Consider the following 27,328-nt stretch of genomic DNA (forward strand, 5'->3'; position numbering starts at 1 on the left):
TAATTTGTTTGCACTTAGAATTGTTGGAAAATACAGCTAAATAAACAAGTTTTAATTCAACAATATAAACCCTAAAAAATTAGCAATGACAAAAATAAATAGATAGAGTTAGAAAGATCTCACAACCTCCTAGGATTAGACTATAGTGATTTCTTCAAGTTGAACGCACACTCAAACAAGAAGAACTAAGAACATCCTTATTTATTTTGCCTTTCCTTACACCCAAACAAGTGTATAAAAATCTGTGGGAAAAGAGAAGTTACAGAGGAGTAGAGAAGTTGTGGAGTGCAGCTGGAAAAGAAAAGATGTTAAGAGGAAAAATGAGGGCTGAAGGGTTTTATAAGACAAAGGAAAAGAAGGAATAGTGGGCTGGCTTCAACGGTTACTGTGCATGCCCAACAGGAGGAAAATTGGGCTGGATGGAAAAGAAAGGAAAAAAAAAAAAAAAAAAAAAGATACAGCCAAAGAGTGATAAAGATAAGCCTAAATCCAACCCAAGCCCAACTCTAACACCTAGCCCATAATCTTTCACGTCATCACTTAAGGTGGATAGTGGCTTATAAACACATAACATGGTTCACTTCTAACCAATGTGGGACACAAAGCACAATGCTAAGTGTTTGAAACATAACCCACTCCAACTATCCCCCCATATGTTACAAACACTAAATTAGGAAAGGCAAGAAACTCAAGAAAGCATGCATCAGTAAGGTACCATAAGGTTTTAACCATACATAGGATAAATAAGTAGGAACTACTAGACAATGGTAGAGTTAGATTCTTTTAACCAAGCTATTAATTAATCAAACTTACCACCCACCACTACAAAAAAAATCATCCCATTGCAATGGTTTTTTCCCGGCGCTTTTAAAAACCATCCTAATAGAAAAGCTTGTACCAGCGCTTTTCGAAACAATTGGTATAGGAAATCCTATTACGGCAGCTCCGACGCTTTAATAATCACTACAATAGGAGGCCTTTGTGACAGTTTCCAAAAACGCTATTATGGAAAGCCCTATAGCAGTGTTTTATAACTGCCGCTATAGGTTAGGTTTATCTTTCTTTTTTTCTTTTTTCTTTTTTTTCTTCATTAATTTAATCTTTGAAACTATCCTATCTCAGGGCTTCAAAAGCACTGGATTATGGTTGTCCTATCGCAACACTTTAAAAGTGCTGGAATAGGGTTAATGATTTCCCTTATGGGAGAGACCTATCCCGGTGCTTTTGAAAATGTTGGCAGAGGGTTAACATATCTCGACGTTTTAGAAAAGTGCTAGAATAGGACTGTCCTATTCCCTTATGATGGAGACCTATCTCGACGCTTTTCGAAGCGCTAGAATAGGGTCCACCTATATCAGCACTCCAAAAGTGCTAAAATAGGATTACTCCATTCCTTTATGGGAGAGACCTATCCCGGCGCTTTTGACAGCGCTAGCATAGCCAGAACCTATTGTGGCATTTTTGAAAAGTGTTGGAATAGGTCACCTATAGGGATTTGTTACTTAACAAATGACCAGTACTCCCCTAAACCTAGAAAAAGACCAAAGTACCCCCCCCCCCTCCCCTAAAAACATCTAAAAAGAGAAAAAAAAAAAAAAAAAAAAACCCCATANAAAAAAAAAAAAAGACCGAATTACCTCTGAAACCTAAGTACTAAGCGAAACACTCTCAAAAATTTTAAAAATGACCAAACCCCCCCCCCCGACCCCAAAAAGTGCATAAAATTACAAAAATACCCCCCAAAACATGGAAATTGACCATAAATATCCCCCTGTGTTTAAAAAAGACCTAAATACCCCTTGATGAGTAAAATAAGACCAATAAACCCCTATAAATCAAAAAATGATCACAATGCCCCCGTAATCATTGGAGCTATTTGAAATACACTCAGAACCTAAAAAAAATAACTAACACACCCCTAAAGAGTAAAAAATGATTGAAGAACCTGTGAAGGCAGTGTTATAATGACAGAAAAATGAGAGAAATGTTATAGCATGACCGAAATACCCCCCAAAACATAAGAAACGATCTCATACCCTTTAAACATTTTGATAATTTATTAAGTTCCAAGGGCATTTAAGTTATGTTTTAGGCTTAGGATGTATGTGTGTAAAATTTTTTAATGCATAGGGTTATTTCGTCATTTTTTGCGTTTACGGGGGTATTTGAGTCATTTTATTAGTCTTAGAGTGTATTTTTAGTCATTTTTAGGGTTTAGAGGTACTTCGGCCCTTTTCAAAGTTTCCAGGGTATTTTGGTCACCTTTTGGCTTAGGGTGTATAGTGGACATTTTTAATGCCTATGGGGTATTTGGTTCATTTTCAGTTATTGGGGGTATATTAGGTAGCTGAGGCCAACAATTTGGTGGTTGGAGCCCCCGCTCTGGTGACCGGTTCTAACGATTTAGTGGTTGGAGTTGTTGTTCCGGCAATAATCATAGCCATCACTTCTATGACTGGTGCCAAGTTCCGATCATTGGTGCCATTACTCCGACAACCAGTGTTGGCATTCCTATCACCAAAGGCACTATTCCGATGACTGATGCCGAAGGTCCAAAAATTGAAGTTGTCATTCCGACCACTAGTGTAAGCAATATGGTGGCCAGAGACACCATTCTGACAATTGGTGCTGGCGGTCCAATTATTGTAGAGATGGCTCTAGCGGCAGTTCGGTTGCCAAAGCCGTTGGGACCAGAGGCTCCAGTGACTGAGCCACCAATTTTGAAGTTTTGCTTGAAAATATTTTACTTTAAAACAAACAAAATGTTAAATGCAAATCAATCTAAGTAATCAACATGCACATCTATTCGAGTTGAGAATGTTAGGTTCTAAAGATTTAGGAATTTATGTATTTAGAACTCTAATTTGTATTGTTGGCAAACCATGATCAAAACAGGTTATTTAGTCTTGTTTAGACTTGCTCAAAGTTGGGTCTTTCATGTAAAGTTGGAATCGAGTGGCTGTAAGATGCATTGGTGCATTTCGGCCTGGCTCGATCGATCGAAGGAAAGACTCGATTGATCGAAGCTCGGGCAGAATGTTTTTCTGCAAAAAATTCCAGCTCAGCCCTAACTTATTAAACGTTTTGGGTTTTCTGTTTTTACCCTAGGTATATAAAGAAAAACCCTAGCCACGTTTTTAGCGTTGCTCCAGTTGAGTTGTTGCTCATACTTTTCTGTTTTGTGTAAATTTCTTGTGAGATCTAGAGGAGTTTGCCTTTACACAAAGCTTAGGGTTTTCAAGAAAAAAAAAAAAAAAAAAAAAAAAAAGACCAAATTACCTTTGAAACCTAAGTACTAAGCGAAACACTCTCAAAACTTTAAAAAATGACCAACACCCCCCCCTACCCCCAAAAAGTGATAAAATTATGAAAATACCCCCCAAAACATGGAAATCGACCACAAATATCCCCCTATGTTTGAAAAAGACCTAAATACCCCTCGATGAGTAAAATAAGACCAATATACCCCTATAAATAAAAAATGACCACAATGCCCTCGTAATCGTTGGAGCTATCTGAAATACACTCAGAACCTAAAAGAAATAACCGATACACCCCTAAAGCGTAAAAAATGATCGAAGAACCTGTGAAGGCAACGTTATAATGACAGAAAAATTAGAGAAATTTTATAGCATGACCGAAATACCCCCCAAAACATAAGAAATGATCTCATACCCTTTAAACATTTTAATAATTTCTTAAGTTCCAAGGGCATTTGTGTCATTTAAGTTCCAACAATTTGGTGGTTGGAGCCCCTGCTCTGGTGACCGGTGCTAATGATTTAGTGGTTGGAGTTGTTGTTCCGGCAATAATCGTAGCCATCGCTTCTACGACTCGTGCCAAGGTTCGATCATTGGAGCCATTACTCCAACAACCAGTGTTGGCATTCTTGTCACCAAATGCACCATTCCGATGATCGATGCCGAAGGTCTAAAAATTGAAGTTGTCATTCCAACCACTAGTGTAAGCAATCTGGTGGTTAGAAACACCGTTTCGACAACTGGTGCTAGTGGTCCAATCATTGTAGAGATGGCACTAGCGGCAATTCGGTCGCCAAAGCCGCTGGGACCAGAGGTTCCAGTAGTTGAGCCACCAATTTTAAAGTTTTGCTTGAAAATATTTTACTTTAAAACAAACAGAATGTTAAATGCAAATCAGTCTAAGTAATCAACATGCAAATCTAGTCGAGTTGAGAAGTTATGGTTTTAGATACTCCCTGCACTCAAATTTGGAAAAGCTTCATCACCTGATTCTGTAACCAAATGTATTGAGTCCCATAGTATCATAAATTCATAATGATAGTGATCGATTCTCAAAAATTGGATTATGTCATAATTGTAGAGTCATAAATGACCAATCTATTACACAAAATTGAATTACATTTTTCTTACCAGTTCCTTAAAAAATTAAAATAAAAAATAAAAAGAAAAAAGATTACATTTTTAAATACATTGGGTTTTGGGTAGTCCACAACTACACATGAAATGGGTGGTGGTACAAGTATTGCTATTATTGGAGGTGGAGGGGCTGGGGTCTCTAATTAACCAAGATGTATTGTAGAACATTCTAGGGAGCTTACTTGGCTTAACCTTTGCATCAGTTGTGTACATTAGCAAATCATGAAACCACGTTTGCAATCGAATCCTCACGCACCTTAAGCTCGCATCAACACTCTCTCTTAACCCTCCCTACACCTAAACAAACCCACTAGTCCCCATTCCCCAAAAAGAAATCCTCATTTTCAATTATTTTATTATTTTATAATTTTTTATTAAATTATGAATTATACTTTTTAATTTTGACATGCTTTAATTATTCTTTTGGGGGGTAAAATCCATTAAACATCCTTGAACATCCATAACAATTTAGAACTAACCAATGTAGTCCCTAAACGCTACACACCGTTTGTGTGCTCTAACTTACATCCTCTCTTCTCTTTCATTTTCACGCTTACATTCATATACCCTTCACATACCAGCAGGCAGTAGTAACATATCCAAGCAAATAAACCATAAAAATTGAAATTTCATTTCAAAGCTGAAAAAGCTTAAAACTCAAAATCAAAATTTTCTTTAATTCATAGCCTCATATTAGATATTTCCATAGTCTCTCATAGTTCATTGCTGAAGCACAAAAAATATTTTTTTCTCCACAAATTTTGAACCATCAAAAGCCCATTTACTTCATAAACCATTTCTCTCTCATTCTTACTTCCCACACTCTATTCTGTTTATTCTAAAACCTCGTTTGGTTGTTGAGAAAGAAAAGAAACCCAATACTTCCAATCTTCATTCATTTTATTTCATTGCTTTTGCAGTGTTGATACTCGTTTTTGCAAATTCGTATCCAAAAGCTCATGACGAGGAAAGCAAGGTCTAAAGGTCCGCGAAGAAAACTATGAAACAAAAGCCTAGACTTACGCTTGGGCTAAGAAAAAAATGCATGGGAAAGTGATGTACAACAGAATACGAATCTTATGCAAAATACGGATTTCTTGTAGAATACAGATCTTCTGCAAAATGACTTTGGCATACTAAGGCAAATTGGGTCCAAGACCCTTTTCATCCAATAAAGAGTTTTTGGCCTATAAAGGCCCAAATCCTTTTGTATAAAAGGATAGAAGTCAAACCCATCCTATGAAGATGCAATAAAAAGAGATAAGGATGAACTCCAAATTCTACAAGACAAACACGGTGAAATAATGCCAAGCCATAGTGGCAGAATAAGACAAAGTCATAGGGGCAGGAAACGTGTGAAAGAGAAAAAAGCCAAACCAAAAGAAGAGACAAGTGTAGCAAGGTTGGGGCCTCCGTCGTCCTGCAACCTAGCCAATGTAGGAGAGGCAAAGTGTAATACCCTAATTTTGTTTGATTGTGTGATGTGTGTGGGTGTGTGATGAGTCTTACATCGGGTATTTACTGGGTTGAACTGGGCTTTATTAACAACTACAAGGAGTCTCAATTGTGACTAGTCCTTTTAAGGTATAGCACAGATGTGGTTAGCGCTTTTCCTTGGGTCGTTACATATGGTATCAGAGCTCTAGGTTATGATTTTGTAGACAATTAGGACTTCTGATGTTTTTGTATAGGATGTGGAAGAATAGGCTTGAATCATTGGTTAGTTTATGGGTATTTTATAGGTTTGATAATTGTTAGAAGTTGTGTGCCTATATGCTTAGGATCATAAGAAGTATCTCTTGTATACTATGATATTTCGTTGAGGTTATTCAACTCTAAAGTGTTGTTTGTTTGGTTATAGGAAAATGCCACCCCGCAATTCTACCACTTCTAGTTCTGAGCCAAATCTTGAAAACCTTGAGGGTGTTTTTAATGCCATTAGAAGTCTCATCGAGGTGGTGGAAAAACATGTTAGTACTAGTGGAATAGCTAAGCCCAAAGATGCTGAGATTGAAGGATGTACCATTGAGTAATTCAGGAAAATAGGTCCTCCATTTATGGGAAACCTTGATCCTATAGAAGCAGAGACTTGGATAATGCAAATGGAGAAGATATTTGATGTGGTTGGTTGTATTGAAGTGCAAAAAGTCTCTTTTGCTTCATTTATGCTGAAAGGGGAAGCAAAGCATTGGTGGAGATCCACTAAAAACACTTTGCCACTTGAGAAAGATGAGATATTGACTTGGACTATTTTCCTTGATACTTTTTATGAGAAATATTTTCCAAAAAGTATACGGGATGAGAAAGAAGTGGAGTTTATGGAGCTCATTCAAGGGAATAAAACGGTATTACAGTATGAGGCTAAATTTACCGAGTTGGCTCGATTTGCCCCTCATATTATGTCTGATGATGTTAGGAAGGCTAAGAAATTTCAAAGGGGACTACGACCAAGTATCAAAACTAGGATGGCAGCCTTACGATTGAAGGCTTACTCTGTGGTAGTGGAGACGGCAAAAGTTGTTGAGAAGGAATGTGAAGACTATCTGAAAATTCAAGATCAAAATAAAAAGAGATCCAAGCCTGAAGAATCTTCAAAAGAAAATGAAAATGACAAACCATTCAAAAAGAAGACTACAATGGAGCTAAAGCCTAATGTGGTACAACAGGTAATGGAGAATTGTTCAAAGTGTGGTAAAAAGCATAACGGTGTTTGCTATCGTGAAAGTGGGGCATGTTTTAAGTGTGGAAAAATGGGTCATCATATCAATGATTGCCCAGCATTGAAGAGTGAGCTGATGGTTAAGCCTAATGATGTGAATCAAAGGCCAAAAATCCAAGTACGAGTGTTTGCCATTACTAGGCAAAGTGATGAGGAAACTAAGTCAGGTATCATCTCCTTATTTTTCTCTTATTAAGTGAAACAATGGTTGCTAAGTTTATGTAAGTATTGTATGGTTATGATAGTAGACAAGGAAGTAATGGTTGACTTATTTCTCTATATGATATAAGGTAGATTGGTTATCATGATACTTTTGAGTTCTAAATAGGGATTATATTCAACGGTGTATTTTTCCATGTGGAAAAGATATTATGCGTAGACAATAGGCAATTGAATAGGATGACTGTGGGGGCCAAAAACAAAAAAATATTGATTACCCAAGGTTGTCCTTAAATCAAGTTACCATCAACTCAAAGTTAAGAAGGAAGATATTCTTAAGATTGCCATTCATACATGTTATGGATAGTACTGAGTTTTAGTGATGCTAAATTGGTTGACTAATAGCTCTCTATGTTCAAGGACTAAGGTACGTCAAGCTTAGAGGACTAAACTTATTTTAAGGGGAGAAGAGTGTAATACCCCAATTTTGTTTTTATGATTATCACCGTACCTTACCATTTTAATATTGAGTTGATGTACTATATGTGTGTGCACAATAGGATGGGAGTAGACAATTTTGTGGTATTACAAAATAAGTGAGAAGATTAAAGATTTAGTGCATACAATTTAGTGCAGTAGTTAAAAAAATAAATAAATAAATAAAAGAGAAAGATGTTTTATGGGCCTCTTGGAGACTAAAGAGATAAGTTTAAGTGGGTTTTAAACTCTAGCCCACTACCCCCACAAAGCCCACATCTCTGATGCGTTAAAATATAAGGTGGAGGAAAAGATAAATTAGGATTTTCATAAGAAGGGTTTCATCACTAAGGAGATTAGGAAGTGTATCTTTTTTTTTTTCCTTGGAGTTAACTGAAGAGGCAACCAATTGTTCCAAGTATGATTTTTCATTTGTTAGAATAAAAAAAAAAAAAAAAAGAAAAAAAAAAAAAAAAAAAAAGAGAGTTAGTGATGTGTAGATTGTTAAAAAGGGTATTTTCCTAGAACCGTTATTTACATTATTAAACCTTGGATTGCCCACTGCCCAGTATGTGGGTTCTTGAACAGATTCACGGAATTTCAATTCCTAATGCAAGAACACGGCTATAAAACTTCTATTGTGGTTAACATATATAGGCATATTATAGGATGGCTTTAACGTTACAATGGCCTTAAGCCTTTAACGTTGTTTCGTTGGGATAAATATATATATATATATATATAAACCAAGATTTGAGCCACGGGATATCAAGGATCTATGGTTATGGCATATGCCTTCCTTTGGATATATATATATATATATTTATATAATATATTTGAAGTCAATGATTTTGCCACTATGTGTACCCATGAACATAGTCATGGTTCAAAATATTATTAAAGAATATGGCCTTCACGTTTTCATCGGAGTTATATAATTAAATCCTAGGTCAACGATATTTGGCTACTGCCTTCCTCATGGCAATATGAGTTTTGATTAGTGCAAGGGATTATTATTGGTTAGAGAAACTTTAATTTAGTGTTAAAGTGTTATCAGTTCAGCAAAGTATTTTTCCTTGTGAGTCAGTTTGTAAAATTATATAAGTTTTATATTTTGTGGAGGATAGAAAGTAATTTCTATGATTGAATATAGGTCTTATTTAAGAGTGTTTTGAGGCTTTTTGGAGGTTGTTTCAGCTGGACTTTCAGAGGAATTCAAGTGCGGTAAGTAATTGTGCATAATATGCACAAGTTTTGTCCATTAGGTTCTTAGAAGTTAAAAGTTTTCAAAAGTTTTGTATTTCAAACTTATAATTTCTAAATTTTGTCAAAGGTATTTTCATCATTGAAAGAGAAATTTCGACTATTAAATAATGTTTTAAAGAGATACTTCGAATTCTAAATAACGTTTTAAATGTCCAAATCTCATTTAAAAGATGATTTCTAAACTAGACTATTTTTCAAAAATAATTGAGTTTCAAAGTAAGTCTTCTAAAAAGATTCTTGTTCTTTAAATTTGTTAAAACCAAGTGATTTCAGTCATATGCCTATTCTTCAAATGGAATTTAAAATATTTCTTTTACCAAATTAAATTTTTAAATTTACTCAAGAATTTATTATATTTATATAAACTCCTTTGTTCCTATTCATTCCCTAAGAGAGTCAAGCATCTTTTGATTTAAATTCGATATTTTGATATTCAATATGGTATTTGGAATAATTGTTAATATCAAGTAAATTATTATATTTTGTATAAATTTTGCTTTTGTGATATGTGACTCAAAATAAGCGGTTTTTTTTTTATTATTATTATAAAAAGAATTGATCAGATATATGTGTAAATCCGCCCATAGGATTGTATGTGAGAATATGTGATGTGTATATGTGACACTGTGCTCTGATCAATTATATGTATGTGATTTCAAACGACTTTAAGATGCGATTACATATGTATTAAGTGATTCATTATATGTTTTGGAATAATTATTTTTGATATCATTGAATGAGTTTGTGAAAAATCAAAATACTCATGCTTTGCTTGACTCTATCCTGTTGTGTATTATGTATAATTACTTACTAGATGTGTGGTCTCACCCCATCAAATTCTTTTTTTTTTCTTTTTTTTTCAGATTAAAGTGTAGTTGGGAATATAGAACCTTTGGGTCGCTTTGTAAGGTGCAAGGTAGAGCATGGGAGTTGTAGGTGACTTTAGTATGGATTGAAGACTTTAGAATTTTAATTACCTTTATTTTGTAATTAATGTTTTGTTGTAGTGGAGATTATTTCCAATTTGTGGAGTTTAGATTTTGTAAGAGATTTTTTTTAAGAGTATTGTTTCTTTGGAGTTTTAATTTATTTTGGATCTATTATGTTCATTGAGTTATATAAGTTCAGTAAGTTGGTCATGCATCTAAATCCATGTTCCATGAATTTGGGTCATGAATCAAATCCGACCCGGTAACCCTGTGTGGGCTCGGAGACACTACCTCACAAAGTGGGCCCTAACGAGGACGTTAGGGATTTAAGTGGAGGAGATTGTGATACCCCAATTTGATTGATTGTGTGATGTGTGTGGGTGTGTGATGAGTAACACATCGGGTATTTACTGGGTTGAATTGGGCATTATTAATAACTACAAGGAGTCTCAATTGTGACTAGTCCTTTTGAGGTATAGCGCAAATGTGGCTAGTGCTTTTCCTTAGGTCGTTATACAAAGCCCATGGCTGAAGAGAAATAGAGGGTGTGGTTTGGTAGAGAGGGGAAAGGACCTAGAGTTGGTATCCCGCTGAAACCACTTTAAGGAATATGCTTTACTTTGAAAGCATCTTTACCAAAAATGGGAAGAAGGTAAGTGGGAACCATCTAATGCATGCTAAAGAGTGTAGACAAAGAGAATTAATGGACTTTACCATTTTTGGAAAAGAGATGTGAGGTGGCACCATGGCAGATTGGCCTTTACCCAAAATGGAGAGACCATTTGTCGTAAGAGGCTGAAACTCCTTAGTGGGATTGAACCTACTGGTACACGGTTAGAAGGTAATGGCCAGTACGTTGTAGGTGTTGGCTAAAAGCTTGCAGTAGACAAAATGATTGGTGAAAACAAGGGTAATGAAGGAAAACCACTTAGGCTTAATCCTAGGTATAAAAGGAACAATACCCATGAATATGGGAACAACAAGAACAATAGGAGGAATAACGTGAAAACCAAGGAAAAACATATGAAGGAAATTTAAATAGTGAGTTGAAAATGAAAGAAGAGAGAAAAGAGAAAGAACGTGATATTTGAGAAAAGGGAGAAAGTAGAGAATACACAACAGAATTAGCATGCATAACTAAGAATCCTTTCCCTCTCTAAAAAAACACCAAAGTACACTCTTTGCAATCTCCAAAGGATGACTATTCTGACTCACATTCCAAACCACATAACTTTATAACTATATTTTATAATAAGGTTGTGTGAGTTGGGATTGAGATCTTTTTAGTCAATATCTAGTTGTGAATACTCTTTACCCATGATTATATCTGCTGAAGCTTTCATTATTTCTTTGTTTACTATGCACATTACTTTTAATAAGAACTAATCATTATTCTTCCATATGTGTGTGTGTGTGTGAATACATATAATTATATATACAAATATATGTATGTATGTATTTGAAAATATACAAACCCTTGTAAACTAACATTTGCTTGCTGGGTATTTTCTTTGAGTTTTAGAGTTGTTTATGTGCAGGAAGTGGAGAAATATTTCTGTAGGAGAAAATGGAGAAAGGTCACTCATGTTGCAAAAAAGTGCAGAAAACTTTACTGCACATTAGAAAGTTAAAAAAAGTTAGTTTCGCGGCAGAAATTGGATAAATGTTCTATCTACAGTAAAAACAGAGAATAAGCCCAATTTGCAGCGTTGTCCCCTAGACTTTGGACTCAATGTTTACGCACAAATTGGCAGTAGCAGAAGGGGATCTTGGAGCCCATTCTGCAAGAGTGTCAGTCCCAACTTCCTTCTCAGAAAAAGACTAGACTAAATGTTATCTAATAGCATCGAGACACATGTTTAGGGTATAAGAAGTGTAAAACCACTCCCAACATGGGGAAAAACACAGTAAATATGGATCAAGGGGCACAAATCAACCAAATTGAATATGTAACTTGAATAGCAAATTTAATACTAGAAACAATAAAAATTGTGGATAACGTTAAAATTTTGAGCTTTGTAAATTTTTTCAACTATATTCGCCGTTTCTCTTTTTTTGTTCTTACTAGGATAAAACTAAGAATTGGAAAAACTTGTTGGATACCTCTTGAGCCGGAGGTCGTGCACACCTCTCTTAGGTCTATAACGTGGCATTACCTTAATGTTTCTTTCTTCTTCAATTGTAGAGATTTGTGTGCTTCAGTGTCAATGAAGATCAAAGGTTAAGTGACAATTTTAAGAAAAACCAGAATTTTGGGTTTTGGGTTTTTTCAGCTCTGAACTGAAAATTCAGTTTTTAGGGTACTTGCTATGAGCTCATTAATGATATGTTGTTGTTGCCAAGTTTGTGAAAGGTGAATGAATGAATGGTAGTGTGAAAACAAAAGAGAAGAGAGGAGCTAAGTTAGAGTGTGCAAACAGTGTTAGAAATAGTTGGTGTTTATGGACTATATTGGTTATTTTTGAAATTTTATGTATGTGCTTGGCATTGCCACAAATCTCAAGAGTGTTTAATGGATTTTACCCTTTGTTTTTCTCTAAATTTTTGTTTTGGTTGTTTTCTAGTTTCTGTATTTTTATTTATGTAGTCCATTTTGAATAGAGTCATTGCTAATTTATATCATCTTGTCAAAAATTTTAGTTGAACTTATATAATTAAGACATCTAATATACAAATTTCAATAGATAACGTATAATATTTTTCATTCCATTTATATTGCAGAGTTAAATCCATAAAAATGTTTAATTATTTTCATTGGATGGAAGGATTGTAGTCACTATACTGAAATAGATGTAAGATAAAAGTTAGCATAAGCATCCACTAAAAAAAAAAAAAAAAAAAAAAAAAAACTTTTGTATATCATCTTAACTTCTTTTCTTTAAATGGCATGTTGTCAGCCACTTGAAATATGTTCATCTTATCATGTAACCGAAGTGAATACTTCTGTTAGTAAGGGGGAAAAGTCTAATAAGTTCTACCAAAATTGTCCAAAATTAGCATAGGCAGTGTGCATGTCTACGCTTTACAATAGCAAATAATGAAACCCACGTTGGGAAATGATTTGGCTACACGTGGTGCATTGTCTTTTATCATATTTTCATAATTAAACAGGTAATGGCATATCGTTCAATTTTGGGATTCCTTTAGGCCTTATTTGTTACACCATATGAGGATTAGGATTAGGACTAGATGGTCCAAAGTCCCATGTTTGGGGCTTTTTAGTCCCAAGATAATTAGTCCAAAGGAAGAAAATAATCTCGTGATCAAAGGATTCTTGAATATCACGACTAGGACTATTTATTACTTGCGGAGAAAAGATAACTGCAGAGCAAGCAAAAGTGACCAATTGAGCAGAAACTCAATACAGCATTTTGTTGCATCATGACCAACATGTGCATGTTTTCGTAATCGTCCTTTGGCTTTGGTTCAACTCTTTTTTTAACTAGCCTTATTGAAATTTGAATTTTAAAATAAAAAATGGTAATAAAATGTAAAACTCACCCTTAAGTTTCTTAAGATTTTATTTCAATTTTCTAACTTTGATTTTGTTCATTTCAGTATTCTAAATTTTAGATTTATTCAATTGAGGTATTCCGTCAAACTATTGTTAAAATTTTTTTAAAAAAAATCTGGAAAATATTTATCAATCATTAATTGAATTTTTTTAAATAAAAAAATTTGAAGATAAATCTAAAAAATTGAAAAATTAACCACAACAGATAACAAAAATGGATGAAAAGTCTTAATTGAATAAACTTGAAAGTTAAAAGATTGAAATGAGCGAAAGCAAAGTTAAAATACTAAAATGAAATATAAAGAAATTTAGAGGGCCAGTTTTGCATTTTAGTCTTATTTTTTAAGCAGAAAAAAGTGGTGATTCATATTGGAGAAGATAAAAGAAAATAAATAAAACTTGTGACCTTTTTAAAAATAGTAAACTACTCTATTAACCAGTTAGTGTTTTTAAATTTAAAATTATTTAACTAAAGGATAGGGATATTTTTAGCGTTTAAGAATTTGTGTGATAATATTTTAGTACACAAAAAATGAAACTCAAACAGAGAATCATGTTATTAATAGTATAGATAGATATTTTTTATCCTTTAAAATTGCATGAATTTCTCGTTTCATTTTCAAAAATTTAAGAAGTTTTTTCATTCATAGTCTATGCCATAGACTTTAAGCTGTGGACTCTAAATAAAACTTCTAAATTTTAAGGGTTTTTTTTTTTTTTTTTTCATCATGTTTCTCCATATCCCATAAATTAGGCACCACCTCTCTTTACACTTTCAAACTTTTTTTTTTTTAATATTTAGATTATACAACTTGGATTTATTTTTTTATAGATTTGAACATGTACAAAAAAGAAAAAGGTGAGAGAAAAACAAAAACAGAGAAATGAGTTTTTTTTTTTTTTTTATAATTAATGTGGTTTTTTTTTTTATAAGAACCTGGGTTTGTTTGTTTTGGTTAGGAAATTGATATGAAGTTTTTTCAATTTGCAAAAAAAAAAAAAAAAAAAAAAAAAAAAAAAAGAGCCTTTGAGCACGCGCTCATTAGGATTGTAAAATATGTTGCTTCAAACATGTTTGGAGCTGTAGGCTCCAATTAGGGTTGTAGTCGATCCGAGTATTAAAAGTACAAGCTTGTTCGTGTAAATTTTTTTAAAAAATAAGTGAGCTCGAGCTCATCACCAAACAAAATTTTATGTTCAAGCTTATATCATTTTCTTGTCAAGCAAGCTCAGGCTTATTCAGAGTTACTTAACTAACTTATTTTTTTCCTATATATTGTAAAACTATGACTAAAATGTTTTACCTTTTCATAATTTTATGAATTTTTATTATGAATAGATTGTTTATATCATTAATAAGCTACAAATAGTAATTTATTAATATATGAATCTATTAACAAACTTATATAATCCAATTTCAAGTCTATATAAATATATTTTTAGATAAGTATACATATAAAAATATGATATTATATATAGTTAAATCAAATCCTCATGTTTGGCTTGTTTGGCACGAACACATTATTATGCTTGAGTTTGGCTCATTTAATAATTGAGTTTAAATTTAAGGTTTGAACTTAGCTTGTTTTCTAAACAAACTTTCTCTTGAGCAAAATTAAGCTAAAATTTACTAGACTTTTCCCCCTTACTAACAGAAGTATTCACTTTGGTTACATGATAAGATGAACATATTTCAGGTGGCTAACAGCGTGCCATTTAAAGCAAAGAAGTTAAGATGATATACAAAAGTAAAATAAATTGATATTATAAAATAACAAACAATAATTAATTAGTGGAGGAGAAAGCACAAAAACTAATAATAGTACAGAGGTTGAAGTATATACAGGAGAGTTTTTAGCAACCTTGCAATAAATTAGTTAATATTAGTTGAGTAGTTTCAATGGTGTGGAGCTCAAGTATTGAAGTATAAATAGGTTCAAACCAAATGGGGTTACCATCATTTTGTACAACAAATTGGCAATAGAAAGAAATTAAAGAACAATAAGATGGGAAAGAATTTAAGCATTGCAACAATATCTTTGCTTTTGGTGTTGGCATCCACCAAAGCCCAGCAGGTCTTTGATGTTAAATCATATGGAGCACAACCTAATGCTGATATAACTCAGGTATAAATACATAATTGACAAGAACAGCGTGTACTAGTTAACACAACTAGTAAAGCCTTTTAACTTTGAACAAGAGAACTTAGGTTCAAACTTCGTTTACACTAGAAACTGATCGATGTCATGACCAAATGATAAAACATTAACATGCAAAATGATTATTATATACTAATATTGATTTTTTTTTTAATAATGTGTTTAGGCTTTGACAAAAGCTTGGAAAGCGGCGTGCGCAGTAGCAGGAAGTAAAGTTGTGATTTCAAAGGGGGTATACAAACTAGGTTTAGTGACTTTGTTGGGTCCATGCAAAGGTGCTATTGAGTTTAACCTTCAGGGAACCCTACAGGCCCCATCAGATGTTGCCTCCTTCAACGGTAAAGATGGTTGGGTTGTTTTTGAACGTATCGACGGTCTCACTGTGTCAGGTGGTGGAGTTTTTGATGGCAAAGGACAACAAGCATGGCAAAAAAATAAGTGTAACAAAAACTGCAACGGACTTCCTATTGTAAGATTTCAATCTTAATTAATTAGCATTTATATTCCATCATTTTCTACGTAGATATACATAGACACTACAACTTTACAAAATTTACCTACTAAAAAAAAATTCAAACATTTATATGTTAAATGATGTTTTACTAATAATTTGACAATTTTTGTATAGTGATGTGTCACAACTCAAAAAAGAATTAATTTTAAAATTTATATATGAGAACGTTTATGGAGTACTTTTTGTGCCACAACACTAACATGGGCGACTATTAGTGATATAGAAAAAACAATGGTTAAATATAAAAGCGATAATTCACCAATCACAATTGCGAATGTAATCTTTTGACAAAGCTTGTGGTCTCTGAAGAATTGTTTATATAATATAATATTATTGAAGTAGTACCAACCACATTCATAGAAACATTAGTTTGTAAGTTTTTATGTAATAATATTTGCTACAACTTTACCTTTTTTTTTTTATATTGATTTAATGATCACATTTGTTTCCAAGCAATTATTTATTTGTTTTTGTATAATTCAAAGAACCGTTACCATTTTACTAATTAAATGTTTTTTAAATGAAACTCAAGTGCTCATATTTAGCGTTTTAATTTATCTAACTTGTAAACATGAACAGAATATTAGGTTCGACTACATCACAAATTATCAAAAGTCCAAGACATTACATCGAAGGACAGCAAATTTTTTTCCACATCAACCTTTTGGGATGCAAGAAGTTGCAATTCCAGCATGTTACCATAACTGCACCCGCAAATAGCCCAACACTGATGGAATCCACATAGGACGTTCATCTCAAATCACCATTACCAATAGATATTGGAACAGGTGATGATTGCATCTCCGTTGGTGATGGAGCCCAAGATATTACTGTTAACCAAGTAACTTGCGGACCTGGCCATGGTATCAGCATTGGAAGTCTTGGAAGGTACCAGAACGAAGAACCTGTTTCAGGAGTCAGAGTTACTGGTGCCACACTTAGCAATACAGATAATGGTGTTAGAATCAAAACATGGCTGCTTCCACTTCTGGAGTTGCTTCTGATATACATTTCGAGGATGTTGTCATGAACATGTTGCCAATCCTGTCATCATTGATCAAAACTACTGCCAACAGTCAATGCTCAAACCAGGTTATTATAAACATCAAATATATACACAAATTTTGATGTTAAAAAAAAAAGTAAAAACAATTACAAATACTAATATCGAATTCTTGGGTGGCTTTTTTGTTTTGTTTCAGTCTCCCTCTAAAGTTAAGATCAGCAATGTTAGCTTCAAGAAAATTAGAGGCACTTCTTCGACAAGGAAGCTGTGAATCTTATTTGCAGTAAGAGTGTACCATGCCAACAGTGGTGCTTTCTGACATTGATCTTGCGTACAAGGGAGTGGAGGATCTACTACTTCCACTTGTGCTAACGTCCAGCCTGCAGTTTCGGGCAAGCAGAACCTCCTGCTTGTACCAATAAACATTAATGAAATGCTTCAAGCTGTTAAAACTAATGTAGAATGAATAAATACAATTTGCAATAGGTTATCGGGGTTCTATTCTAAATAAAATCTCATCTAACTTGTTCCCTTTTTCTTTATTTAAATGAAATTGGGGAATTTTTTTAGTTATTTTTTGAGTTGTTTAAGTTTAGCTTTTTGTTGAATATGCTATGATCTGTAGTGTTGTTGTGGATAGTAATTGTTCTATTATTGCATTGAGATCATTCTTAATAAAAATCAAAAATTTATTCAACTCTTCCAAATTCTTTTTATTCTTAAGTAATATTGTCCACTAATATTGTTAAGCATCTACTACCAATCCAATTTAGTACACATCGGTAAGTAAACACAAACAAAATGAGCAAAACTTTAGGTTTCGATGGAATTTTGATCCTTTGTTAGGTTCATGGGGTATTTTGGTCTTTTTTTGGGTTTTCAGGTACTTCGATTCATTTTTTAGGTTTAGGGGAGCTTTGGTTTTTTTAGGTTTCGAGGTATTTCGGTCATTTGATGGGTTTAGGGAGTATTTGGTTCATTTTGAATGTTTTAGAGGTATTTTGGTCATTTTAATGATTTCGGGGGTATTTATGTCATTTTCAGGTTTATGAGGTATTTTGGGAATTTTTGAGGTTTTATGGGTATTTTGTTTTTTAGTGGTTTGGGGTACTTTAGAGTTTTGTGATTTGTAGAAATGATATTTGGGCTTAATTGGGTACTAGTTAAAACCCAATTAACATTAGTTATAATTGGCTCTAATTGGGTTATTACCCATTTAACCCAATTAATAATGGGTGGCAGTTTAGGTCGTATTTAAGTTGTGGGTTTGCGTGGGAAATGGTCGTGGGTTGATTTTGCCAACTCGACTCGACCTATGGACAGCCCTAGGCATTACCATCATCAACCAACCAAAGCCCATTCAATTGTATTCTTTCACAGAGTAACTAAATTACATGCCAATCCTTCTGTAAAAATATTTTGAAGCTGCTAGATTTATCATTTTGCTTGGTACTCACACACCAACAGTACCTATAGTACTATTTAAGGGTATTACCCTGTTTGGGATCGTCTATTTAGGATGCCAGAAATACCCTCAAATTCATCTTATTTCTAAGGCTTAAATCATAGGGTTTAGACATGTAAAATTAGTATTTCAAAAAACTCCTAATTTTTAGCTAAATTAAAAATAAATAAAAAATATTCTCCAACTCCCATTTGTCTCTCACATTAGTTGTCAAGTATATACAACTTCTTCTTTAGAAAAAAATATTTTTTTTTTAAAATAAAACAGTTTTCCTCCTTTTTCCACAAATGTAACATTTTTTTTATCACTTGAACTGAATTTTATCCCACCTCCACATTTTTCCTCGCATTAGTAGTCAGTACTATACTAACTTCTTCTTAAATAAAAATAAAATAAAACTCCCATGAGTAAAACGTGTAAACCCAACAAATAAAAAATGAAAAGCATCATCGCATGTGCGAAGCACATGTGATGAGGCTAGTTACTTTTAATCAAGCTTATGAGAATCATTTCTAACTTAAAGAGTAAAGACTAAAAGCCAAGCCAAGCACCCTACCATTTCAGTAAATCTCATGCTAGTATTCTCAAATGTCATAAGTAATAAGAACATCAGGTGATATAACTCAAATAGAAACAACATTACTAGCACTATTGCCACAAAGGCACCATGCCTAAGAGGCATAGTGCTAGAATTTCTAACCTAAGAACATCTTAACAGGTTCTTAATTGTCAACAGTAGTCTTATAAAATATTCAGACAATTAGAATAGTCATATAAACTGAAAAAATAACACGTGTTTGCAGCAAGGTTCTACTAGACAAGCCAGAAGTCACAGATTATGAGAGGATTTACAATGCCCTACATTGTAAGAACAATATTTCTTAAAAAATCTTTTTGTACGAAGATCCTTTAAACCTCTTGATCTTGACAATATTTAAGCAACGACGCCAAAAAGGATTTGGAAGCTCTCCAAGATTTTTGTGTTCTCGTTAAAATATTTTTCTAGCCATGTTTCCTTTGCCTTTAGAGTTTCTTTATCCACAGCAATCCTGGAGTTTTCAGTTATCACAGACTTTAGGCAATGCCTCCAACACGGATCTAGAAGGAGCTTGCAACAACTAGGCTTTTCCCCTCTAAGAATAGGCATTTCATCGGAGAATTGAAATCAAGTAAAGAGTTGGTAACACTATCAAAATGCTAAAAAAAAAAGGTTTAAGAGATTGGATGTAGTTAAATTAGTCTACTTTTGTGACAAAATGAATCATATTAATCAAATTATGAAGCAGTGACGGTTATAGGGAAATATTTATTTTTATAAGTACACTTGTTTAGAATACCGTGATTATAACTTTTAGCATCTACTCCAAGAAACTAGCAAATTAGGTATAGTAGGAGATATATAGGACATATACAAACTTCCAAGATAGTAAGGAAAATGATAGAAGTCTCATCATCATAACCTTCTTTCACTCTAGATATATGGTAGTTTCAATGATATGATTTGGAGTAGCAGTGCATTCTAAGCCTAACAAATAAGGTGGTTCAGAAGAGGTGGTGATACTAAGCCAAAACCCAACTTAAAGGTGGTTCAAAAGTAGAATATTTGCATGAAGAACTATGCCTCTAAGACAGTCATGTCAATAGAAGGGCTATGGCTCTTACCAAGCCAAGACGTTGGTTGTTGAGGATATGACATAATTTAAGACCAATAGCAGATAGTATAGTTGAGTGGAGGAACCATTCCCTAATTACATGCTATTATTAGCTTTACACTTAAAATTTTTTATTTCCGTCGTTCCTTACTCAAACTGCTTACATGTTATGACTATAAGTTGTGTTTCTTGAAATGGAAGAGACTCTAGAGAGTGAATAGAGAAGGTAAATTAGTCTCAAGTTCTTCATATGATCTAAATTTTATTTGAAATATCTATTACTAAATAAAAAAAATGATTCCTCTAGCAAATACTCCATTGTCTCCTAGCATGAGAATGCTAAAAAAATGTGGGTAGACACACTATATTAAGTGAATTTAAATTGTTATTAACATCCACACCACTTCAAGAGTACCAATTTAGAAGATTAAAGGTTTACTTTCTAATTGTCATTAGAATTATTTGTCTTTGATTCAATCCTTTGAATCAGCCTAACAGCATTATAATATAGATCTTTCCCATCTTATTAATTGATGCATGTCTTAAGCTCCAAGCCTCTTTGTCTGCTCCAAATTTGGTGGATTACTCTATTCATGAGTTGTGGATTGGGTATAACAAATGCATCAACTTTGGAAAATTATGGGTGCTTTTTGGAAAAAGGGAAAACAAGACCATAAACTAGTGCTTGAAGATGTGAATATGTTGGTCAATCATTGCCGCTTTGCTCTTTTGTATGTTAATTGTGGTCCTTTGTTTTTTTCTGCCTTTGGGATTCATTGTGTGATACCATGATAGATGCCCACTCCTATCAGCAAGAGTTCATTGCGTGATAGCAAAGATAGGGACTATTTGGGCTTTTGCCCTTAATTTTTTTTTTTTAGCAATTTGCCCCTATTTGCCCTTAAAAACGCCACTATAGGGCTTCCTCAATGGTATCACACTTGTAAAAAAATTTTGCAGGAAAATAAAAAAAATTTGCATGAAAACGCTACTATATGGCTTTAAAACGTCACCATAGGGCTAAAAAACGCCACTATATGGTCCCTAAACCAGTATGCCCTTATAAAAATTTTGCAGGAAAACACCGCTATAGGGCTTTAAAACGTCACTATAGGGCATAAAATCGCCACTATAGGGCTTCCAATTATAATTTTTTTTTTCATGGAACTCGATTTTCTGATATTCGAGTTCTATGCAATATTTTTTTTTATTTTTTATTTTTAATTTTTAATTTTGATCGGACATAACTCGGTTTTCTATAGATCGAGTATTTCGTAGAAACTCGATTTTAAGATTATCGAGTATCGAAACAGGGGCATATTCCTATATAGTTTGCAAACAGGGGCAAATTGCTAAATAAAAAAAAAAATTAAGGGCAAAAGCCCAGATAGTCCCTAAAGATAGTCTTATTTCGACTTGATGCCTTGTCTCCTTTTGTGGACGATTTTGAGAGTGTGGAATAATGAACTTTTCAAAGTGTTAAGAACTCTTCTAATGAGGTCAAATTCGTTTTTGTGCATTCTTTGCTTGAATGGAGTATTATTGCTATTGGTGGGGCTTCTTGTCCCTCTTTTGTGATTTTTTTTTTGGATCTTCTAAAGCTTAGATTGTAATACTTTAGAGAAATCTCTTGTTTACCCTATCTGTTTATGAGTTTCTTCTTTCTTTTAATTTTTCTTTTAAAGGTCGTACCTAGTGTACAAGGCTTTTGCTTCTGTGGAGTTAAAGAGTGTTTATTGGTAGTCAGCCTTACCGAATTTTGGAGAGGATTATTTTTTTGACTTGAACATGCAAAACATCGCTTGGGCAAAGGTAAATCTCTTGTTTACCCTATCTGTTTATGAGTTTCTTCTTTCTTTTAATTTTTCTTTTAAAGGTCGTACCTAGTGTACAAGGCTTTTGCTTCTGTGGAGTTAAAGAGTGTTTATTGGTAGTCAGCCTTACCGAATTTTGGAGAGGATTATTTTTTTGACTTGAACATGCAAAACATCGCTTGGGCAAAGGGCACTTGCCATCGCACCAAGGTCTTCAATAAAATTTTACCTTAAAGGTTGACTTGTATCTAATGCACAAGGCTCTTGCTTTTGTGGGGTTTGAGAGAGCTGGTTGGTATGTAGCCCTACCCCCAATTTTGGAGGGGGTGATTCTCTGACTTGAACTTGTAAAATATCTCTTGGGCAGATGGCACTTGCCATCGGCAAGGTCTGACATCTTATAAGTAAAAGGATTTTTACATATAAAAAGTTGAATTGTTGGAATTGGTGTGATGAACTGTAGGTTTAGCTCCGTGTATGGTTGCTATTGATTATTTAAATTTTAAGTGGTTATTTTTTATGCTATTCTTTTGTTTTGATTAACTAATTTGGAGTAAGTAAAACGATTTTTACATATTAAAAGTTGAATTGTTGGAATTGGTGTGTAGCTCCATGTATGGTTGCTATTGATTATTTAAATTTTAAGTTTTTTATGCTATTCTTTTGTTTTGTTTAACTAATTTGGAGTTAATACATTTACCATTGAGGGATAAAGTTTCCCCTCGAGCATGGGATCAGAATTTTAGTAGAATTAAATATATTTTGAGTGTAAGGAATTTATGAAACTTGAGACCTATTTGGTTCTTGAAGCCTTTTCTCTTTCAGTAAAAAAAAGTATGGTAATAGTTGTAACATGTACTATTATTTGATTTGGCTATGTCAACTTAGTAAAATATGAGCTGTTTTATCGGTCTTTTATAAAATTATGATATAGGTTTTGTGCTGAACAAGGAAAGATGATGGAACAATTGTTTTCTCTGGTGGCTGTGACAAGCAAGTGAAGATGTGGCCTTTGATATCTGGTGGCCAACCAGTGACGGTGGCTATGCATGATGCGCCCATCAAAGAGATTGCGTGGGTTCTTGAGATGAACCTCTTAGTCACAGGAATTTGGGACAAGACTTTGAAGTAAAGAAAAACTCCATTTCCATTGAACTTCTCCTTGCTATTCCCTATGAATTCTTACCTACCCATGTATTTTGTGGTTTTTTGAATTATTATCGAGAGGCAGTTGAAGTGGTGTTTTGGTCAAATGATGCATACTAGGGTGTAAGCACTAGTGGTAGTTTTTGACTTTTGAATTAGCATAATGTTTTGGTGTGCCAGTACTCATCTATTTTGAAAAAGTATTATGTTCAAGTCCCATGACTAATCAAGTATATTATGATTATGCATGTTCATGTGACTTGTTCTGATGGGTGGGTTGCTTTTACTGTCTCAACAATAAAAACAAAGCCTTATTGAAAGCTTGCCCTTATTGTATGATTCACATCATCATCAATCTCTCAATTGTTATGCATTATTGATAAAAGATATTGAAAGCTTTTTGCTCTTTGGTATCTCTTGACCATCAAGTTTTACAGCCCTTTCATATTTGTTCCATTTCTACTAGACTGCCTTAAATTCCGTGTAATCTGATTTAACCCTACTTAACTGAAAGCCTTTAGATTCTAAAGCATCTCTTAATTTTCTAACTTGACATTAACTCCATGTTTAGTTTCATCCACTAAGACTATATCATCTACAAAAAGTATACACTAAGGGACTTCCTCTTGAATCGATTTAGTGAGCTCATCCATCACTGGTACTTTTATTGTTTCACTTGATGTAAGGTGTCATAAAAAAGGTGAAGTGTTTATTTATATTATAAAAAAAAGGTGTAATTTAGGCCAGATGCACTATGTGCTCCTTATTTGTTGAATTGTCTGCATGCTCATTCAAATGCATTCTACCAAAAAATTGAAGTTAAAAAGAAATCAATGATTAAAATGAAACAAAAGACCAGTGCTGATTATGGTAGATGGTGAAGTCTGAGTACAACTCCTGAGACCACTACAGATTGAGAAACTCTTTTGATTCCTGTCCTTTTACCATTTTGGTCTGTATCTAGTAGACAAACTATATTTGCATTTTGGTATCAATCGTTTACTTAACACAGTTTCACAGTTATAAGAGATAAAAAGACAAAAAAAGACCCAAAAAAAACAAAAACAATTTGAAAATCCAAACTGAGACAGTCCATTAAAGAGAAAGGCATGGTGGGTGAAGTTTTGTTGATAAACCTTTCATCCAACTACATCAATCCAGCCTCTGTGTCAGCATGTATAGTCTCTATTTCTTCGTTGATTTTACAATTAAAATTCCAAAAGTTATAATGTTTCACTAAAACACGTCTAAAAAGTAAAAACTGAAACCTAAAACACTATATTAGAATAAAAAGAAGAGAAAGCATCCTTATTTTTCTCTCTCCTAGAACAAAAAGGAAAAAAAAAAAAATCTCTCCCTCTCTCTTAGAGAACAATGGCAAGCAGCATCGTCGAAGAAAAGGAAGTTGCGGCAGAAGTAGAAGCGGTGCAAGTAGTGTATGGAGACGATTTCTTGGTTCTCCACTCCTACCCTCCCCACCTCCACCTCCTCCTCAAGCCTCGCACCACCGGCGTCACCTCCCAACGGTCTCTCTCTCTCTCTCTCTCTCTCTCTCTCTCTCTCTCTTCCTGAGAATTTCATATTTTATATAAAGGCATTTGATTTTAATAGGAATTGAAACTTTATGGAATATGTTAGTGTATTGGGTCAAATATCTCTCTCTCTCTCTCTCTCTCTCTCTCTCTCTCTCTTCCTGAGAATTTCATATTTTATATAAAGGCATTTGATTTTAATAGGAATTGAAACTTTATGGAACATGTTAGTGTATTGGGTCAAATATTTTCAAATCTTAGTACTATCTAGAGATGGTTTCTTTGAATAGAAGGGTACCCCGTGCATGGCATAGGTAATAGAAGGATCTGCTGCCATGTTAGGAAAAAAGCACGCTTAAAATTTTGACACATGTACATACTAAAAAACAAAACTCAAAAAAGTCAGTTTTCTGCACGTCTAAAAACAAAAACCCAAACACTACACCGGTTTGGTATTAATCATTTACTTAACACAGTTTCACAGTTATAATAGATTAAAAAAAAAAATGAAAACCCAAACTGAGACAGTCCATTAAAGAGAAAGGCATGGTGGGCGAAGTTTTGTTGATAAATCTTTCATCCAACTACATCAATCCAACCTCTGTGTCAGCATGTATAGTCTCTATTTCTTCGTTGATTTTACAATTAAAATTCCAAAAGTTATAACATTTCACTAAAACACGTCTAAAAAGTAAAAATTGAAACCTAAAACACTATATTAGAATAAAAGGATGAGAAAGCATCCTTATTTTTCTCTCTCTCCCAAAACAAAAGGAAAAAAAAATCTCTCCCTCTCTCTCAGAGAACAATGGCAAGCAGCATCGTTGAAGAAGAGCAAGTTGCGGCAGAAGTAGAAGCGGTGCAAGCAGTGTATGGAGACGATTGCTTGGTTCTCCAATCCTACCCTCCCCACCTCCACCTCTTCCTCAAGCCTCGCACCGCCGGCGTCACCTCCCAACAGGTCTCTCTCTCTCTAAACTATTTACTATATTTGTTTGGTTGCCCAGAAAAATGATAGAAAGTAAAACCAAAACCCAGAAAAAATAAAAGAAAAACCTTCGTAACCAAATCAAAAGACCACAACTTTTTCTTTACCCAAATAAGTTGTGCTAATTTCTTCCCTTTGCAATCACTTATCACATATCTCTTTAATTAAGATTTTTATGTGTTTCAAAGTCATACCCTACGACACAATCACACCGCTTATCCCAAAAAAATAAAAATAAAAATAAAAAACCTACTAGGCCATGGATTGAGAGAGGGCCGCCACCACAAGTTCTTTCACCGCCATAAGCCTCCACCCACTATCAGACTACCAGAATCGATACTGGTAAAGTTTTGTTTTAAACTAAAAAATTAAGGGTTTTTGGTTTTTATTTGGAAAATCAATTGGGGGTGAATTATGATTTAGATTAGTATTTTGGGTAAGGTTTGGTTTTGATTAAGGGATTTTGGTTAGAAGAAGTTTTGTTTTTAGGTTATTTGGCTTGGCTCAATGTTTTGTGTATTTGGCTAAATGTTTTAAAGTTTTTGCTTTTGGAACTATGCAGATTAATCTTGAATCACTAAGAGTATTGTTAAGAATATGCCTTCATTTTGGGTATTTAGCTCAATGTTTTAAAGCTTTTGAATTTGGAACTTTGCAAATTAATCTTGAACCACTGAGGGTATTGTTAAGAATTTACCTTCATTTGAAATTCAAATTGAAAAGAGAGAAATAAATTAGAGAAGAAGATAACTATTTGAATGGGTAATTCTAGATCTAACTCTATCCAAGTTGCATTGGCAAGTGTATCTGCTATATAGATATAGTTGTATTCCTAAATTATTATAGAGAAATTTAGTACAAATTATATTTACTATGATTGATTGCACTACTTTCATTTAACAGCTCCTTATGGTGATTGTTAGGAAACATTATCTAGGACATGAGGTGAACTGCCCTATTTCTTAAATTCTTCTCCTATTGCTTTCTTCCTTTGCCACATATCTCTGCTTTGTTCATTATATGAATGTACATTTTAAAAGCGAAAGGCTACACCAGTTTTGGGAATCTTAATACGCTGCTAAGATCGATGTAAAATACAGTAGAAGGGCTACCTTGACCATTAGTTTTCATGTCAACACCAATCTTAGACAGCCAGAACCATAGGCAAACACACCATTAGATCATAGAAACCTCCATCAGGGAAGGCTTTTTTTTACCCTTTTTAGATTTGGGTTAAAATGCGACTTAGGTTTGGACATTTTGATGGATTTGTATAGGTTTAGGTATTTGTGTTAGATTCAGTTTTGTTCTAGATTTTGGTCTTCTTGGTTGGTACTATTATGGTTCCATGGTGAGATTTGAGAATTTGGGCAAATCATAATTCTCAAATGGGGTGTTGTTGTTCTTTTATCTTCTCCTTTCTTTCTTTTTTCTTATATCTACTTATGGGATTTGATGATCTTTGATAGGCCAAGAATGTATTGACCCCTTATGATAAATTAATCAATTAATTGGTCGAGTTAATTAATTAATCTGATTAACATGCAATACGTGTGGTAGCACAAACAAATCACCAACTAAGTTAATATGC

At 33.8% G+C, this 27,328-nt stretch overlaps 2 protein-coding genes across 2 annotated transcripts; both read left to right on the forward strand.

Annotated features, from left to right (window-relative positions):
- The first annotated feature begins 6,454 nt into the window (after window positions 1-6,454).
- On the forward strand, window positions 6,455-7,312 carry LOC111984125 (uncharacterized). Its single transcript, XM_024015746.2, has one exon. The coding sequence runs from the start codon at window positions 6,455-6,457 to the stop codon at window positions 7,310-7,312; it is 858 nt and encodes a 285-aa protein (XP_023871514.2).
- Window positions 7,313-15,401: 8,089 nt separating this feature from the next.
- On the forward strand, window positions 15,402-17,184 carry LOC111989226 (exopolygalacturonase-like). The gene is made up of 3 exons (XM_065764532.1): window positions 15,402-15,587; window positions 15,787-16,089; window positions 16,714-17,184. Exons 1-3 carry the CDS (start codon window positions 15,468-15,470, stop codon window positions 16,852-16,854), a joined length of 564 nt encoding a protein of 187 aa, XP_065620604.1. The 5' UTR covers window positions 15,402-15,467; the 3' UTR covers window positions 16,855-17,184.
- Window positions 17,185-27,328: the final 10,144 nt, after the last annotated feature.

The sequence above is a fragment of the Quercus suber genome, unplaced genomic scaffold (assembly GCF_002906115.3).
Source record: "Quercus suber isolate HL8 unplaced genomic scaffold, Cork oak 2.0 scaffold_567, whole genome shotgun sequence".
Taxonomy (NCBI): domain Eukaryota; kingdom Viridiplantae; phylum Streptophyta; class Magnoliopsida; order Fagales; family Fagaceae; genus Quercus; species Quercus suber.

Bases quoted from the DNA above. Each gene is read 5' to 3' on its own strand.
- LOC111984125 (XM_024015746.2), top strand. From the start codon at position 6,455: ATGGGAAACCTTGATCCTATAGAAGCAGAGACTTGGATAATGCAAATG.
- LOC111989226 (XM_065764532.1), top strand. From the start codon at position 15,468: ATGGGAAAGAATTTAAGCATTGCAACAATATCTTTGCTTTTGGTGTTG. The intron at 15,588-15,786 runs GTATAAATACAT...TAATGTGTTTAG, and splicing joins CTAATGCTGATATAACTCAG to GCTTTGACAAAAGCTTGGAA. The intron at 16,090-16,713 runs GTAAGATTTCAA...AAACATGAACAG, and splicing joins ACTGCAACGGACTTCCTATT to AATATTAGGTTCGACTACAT.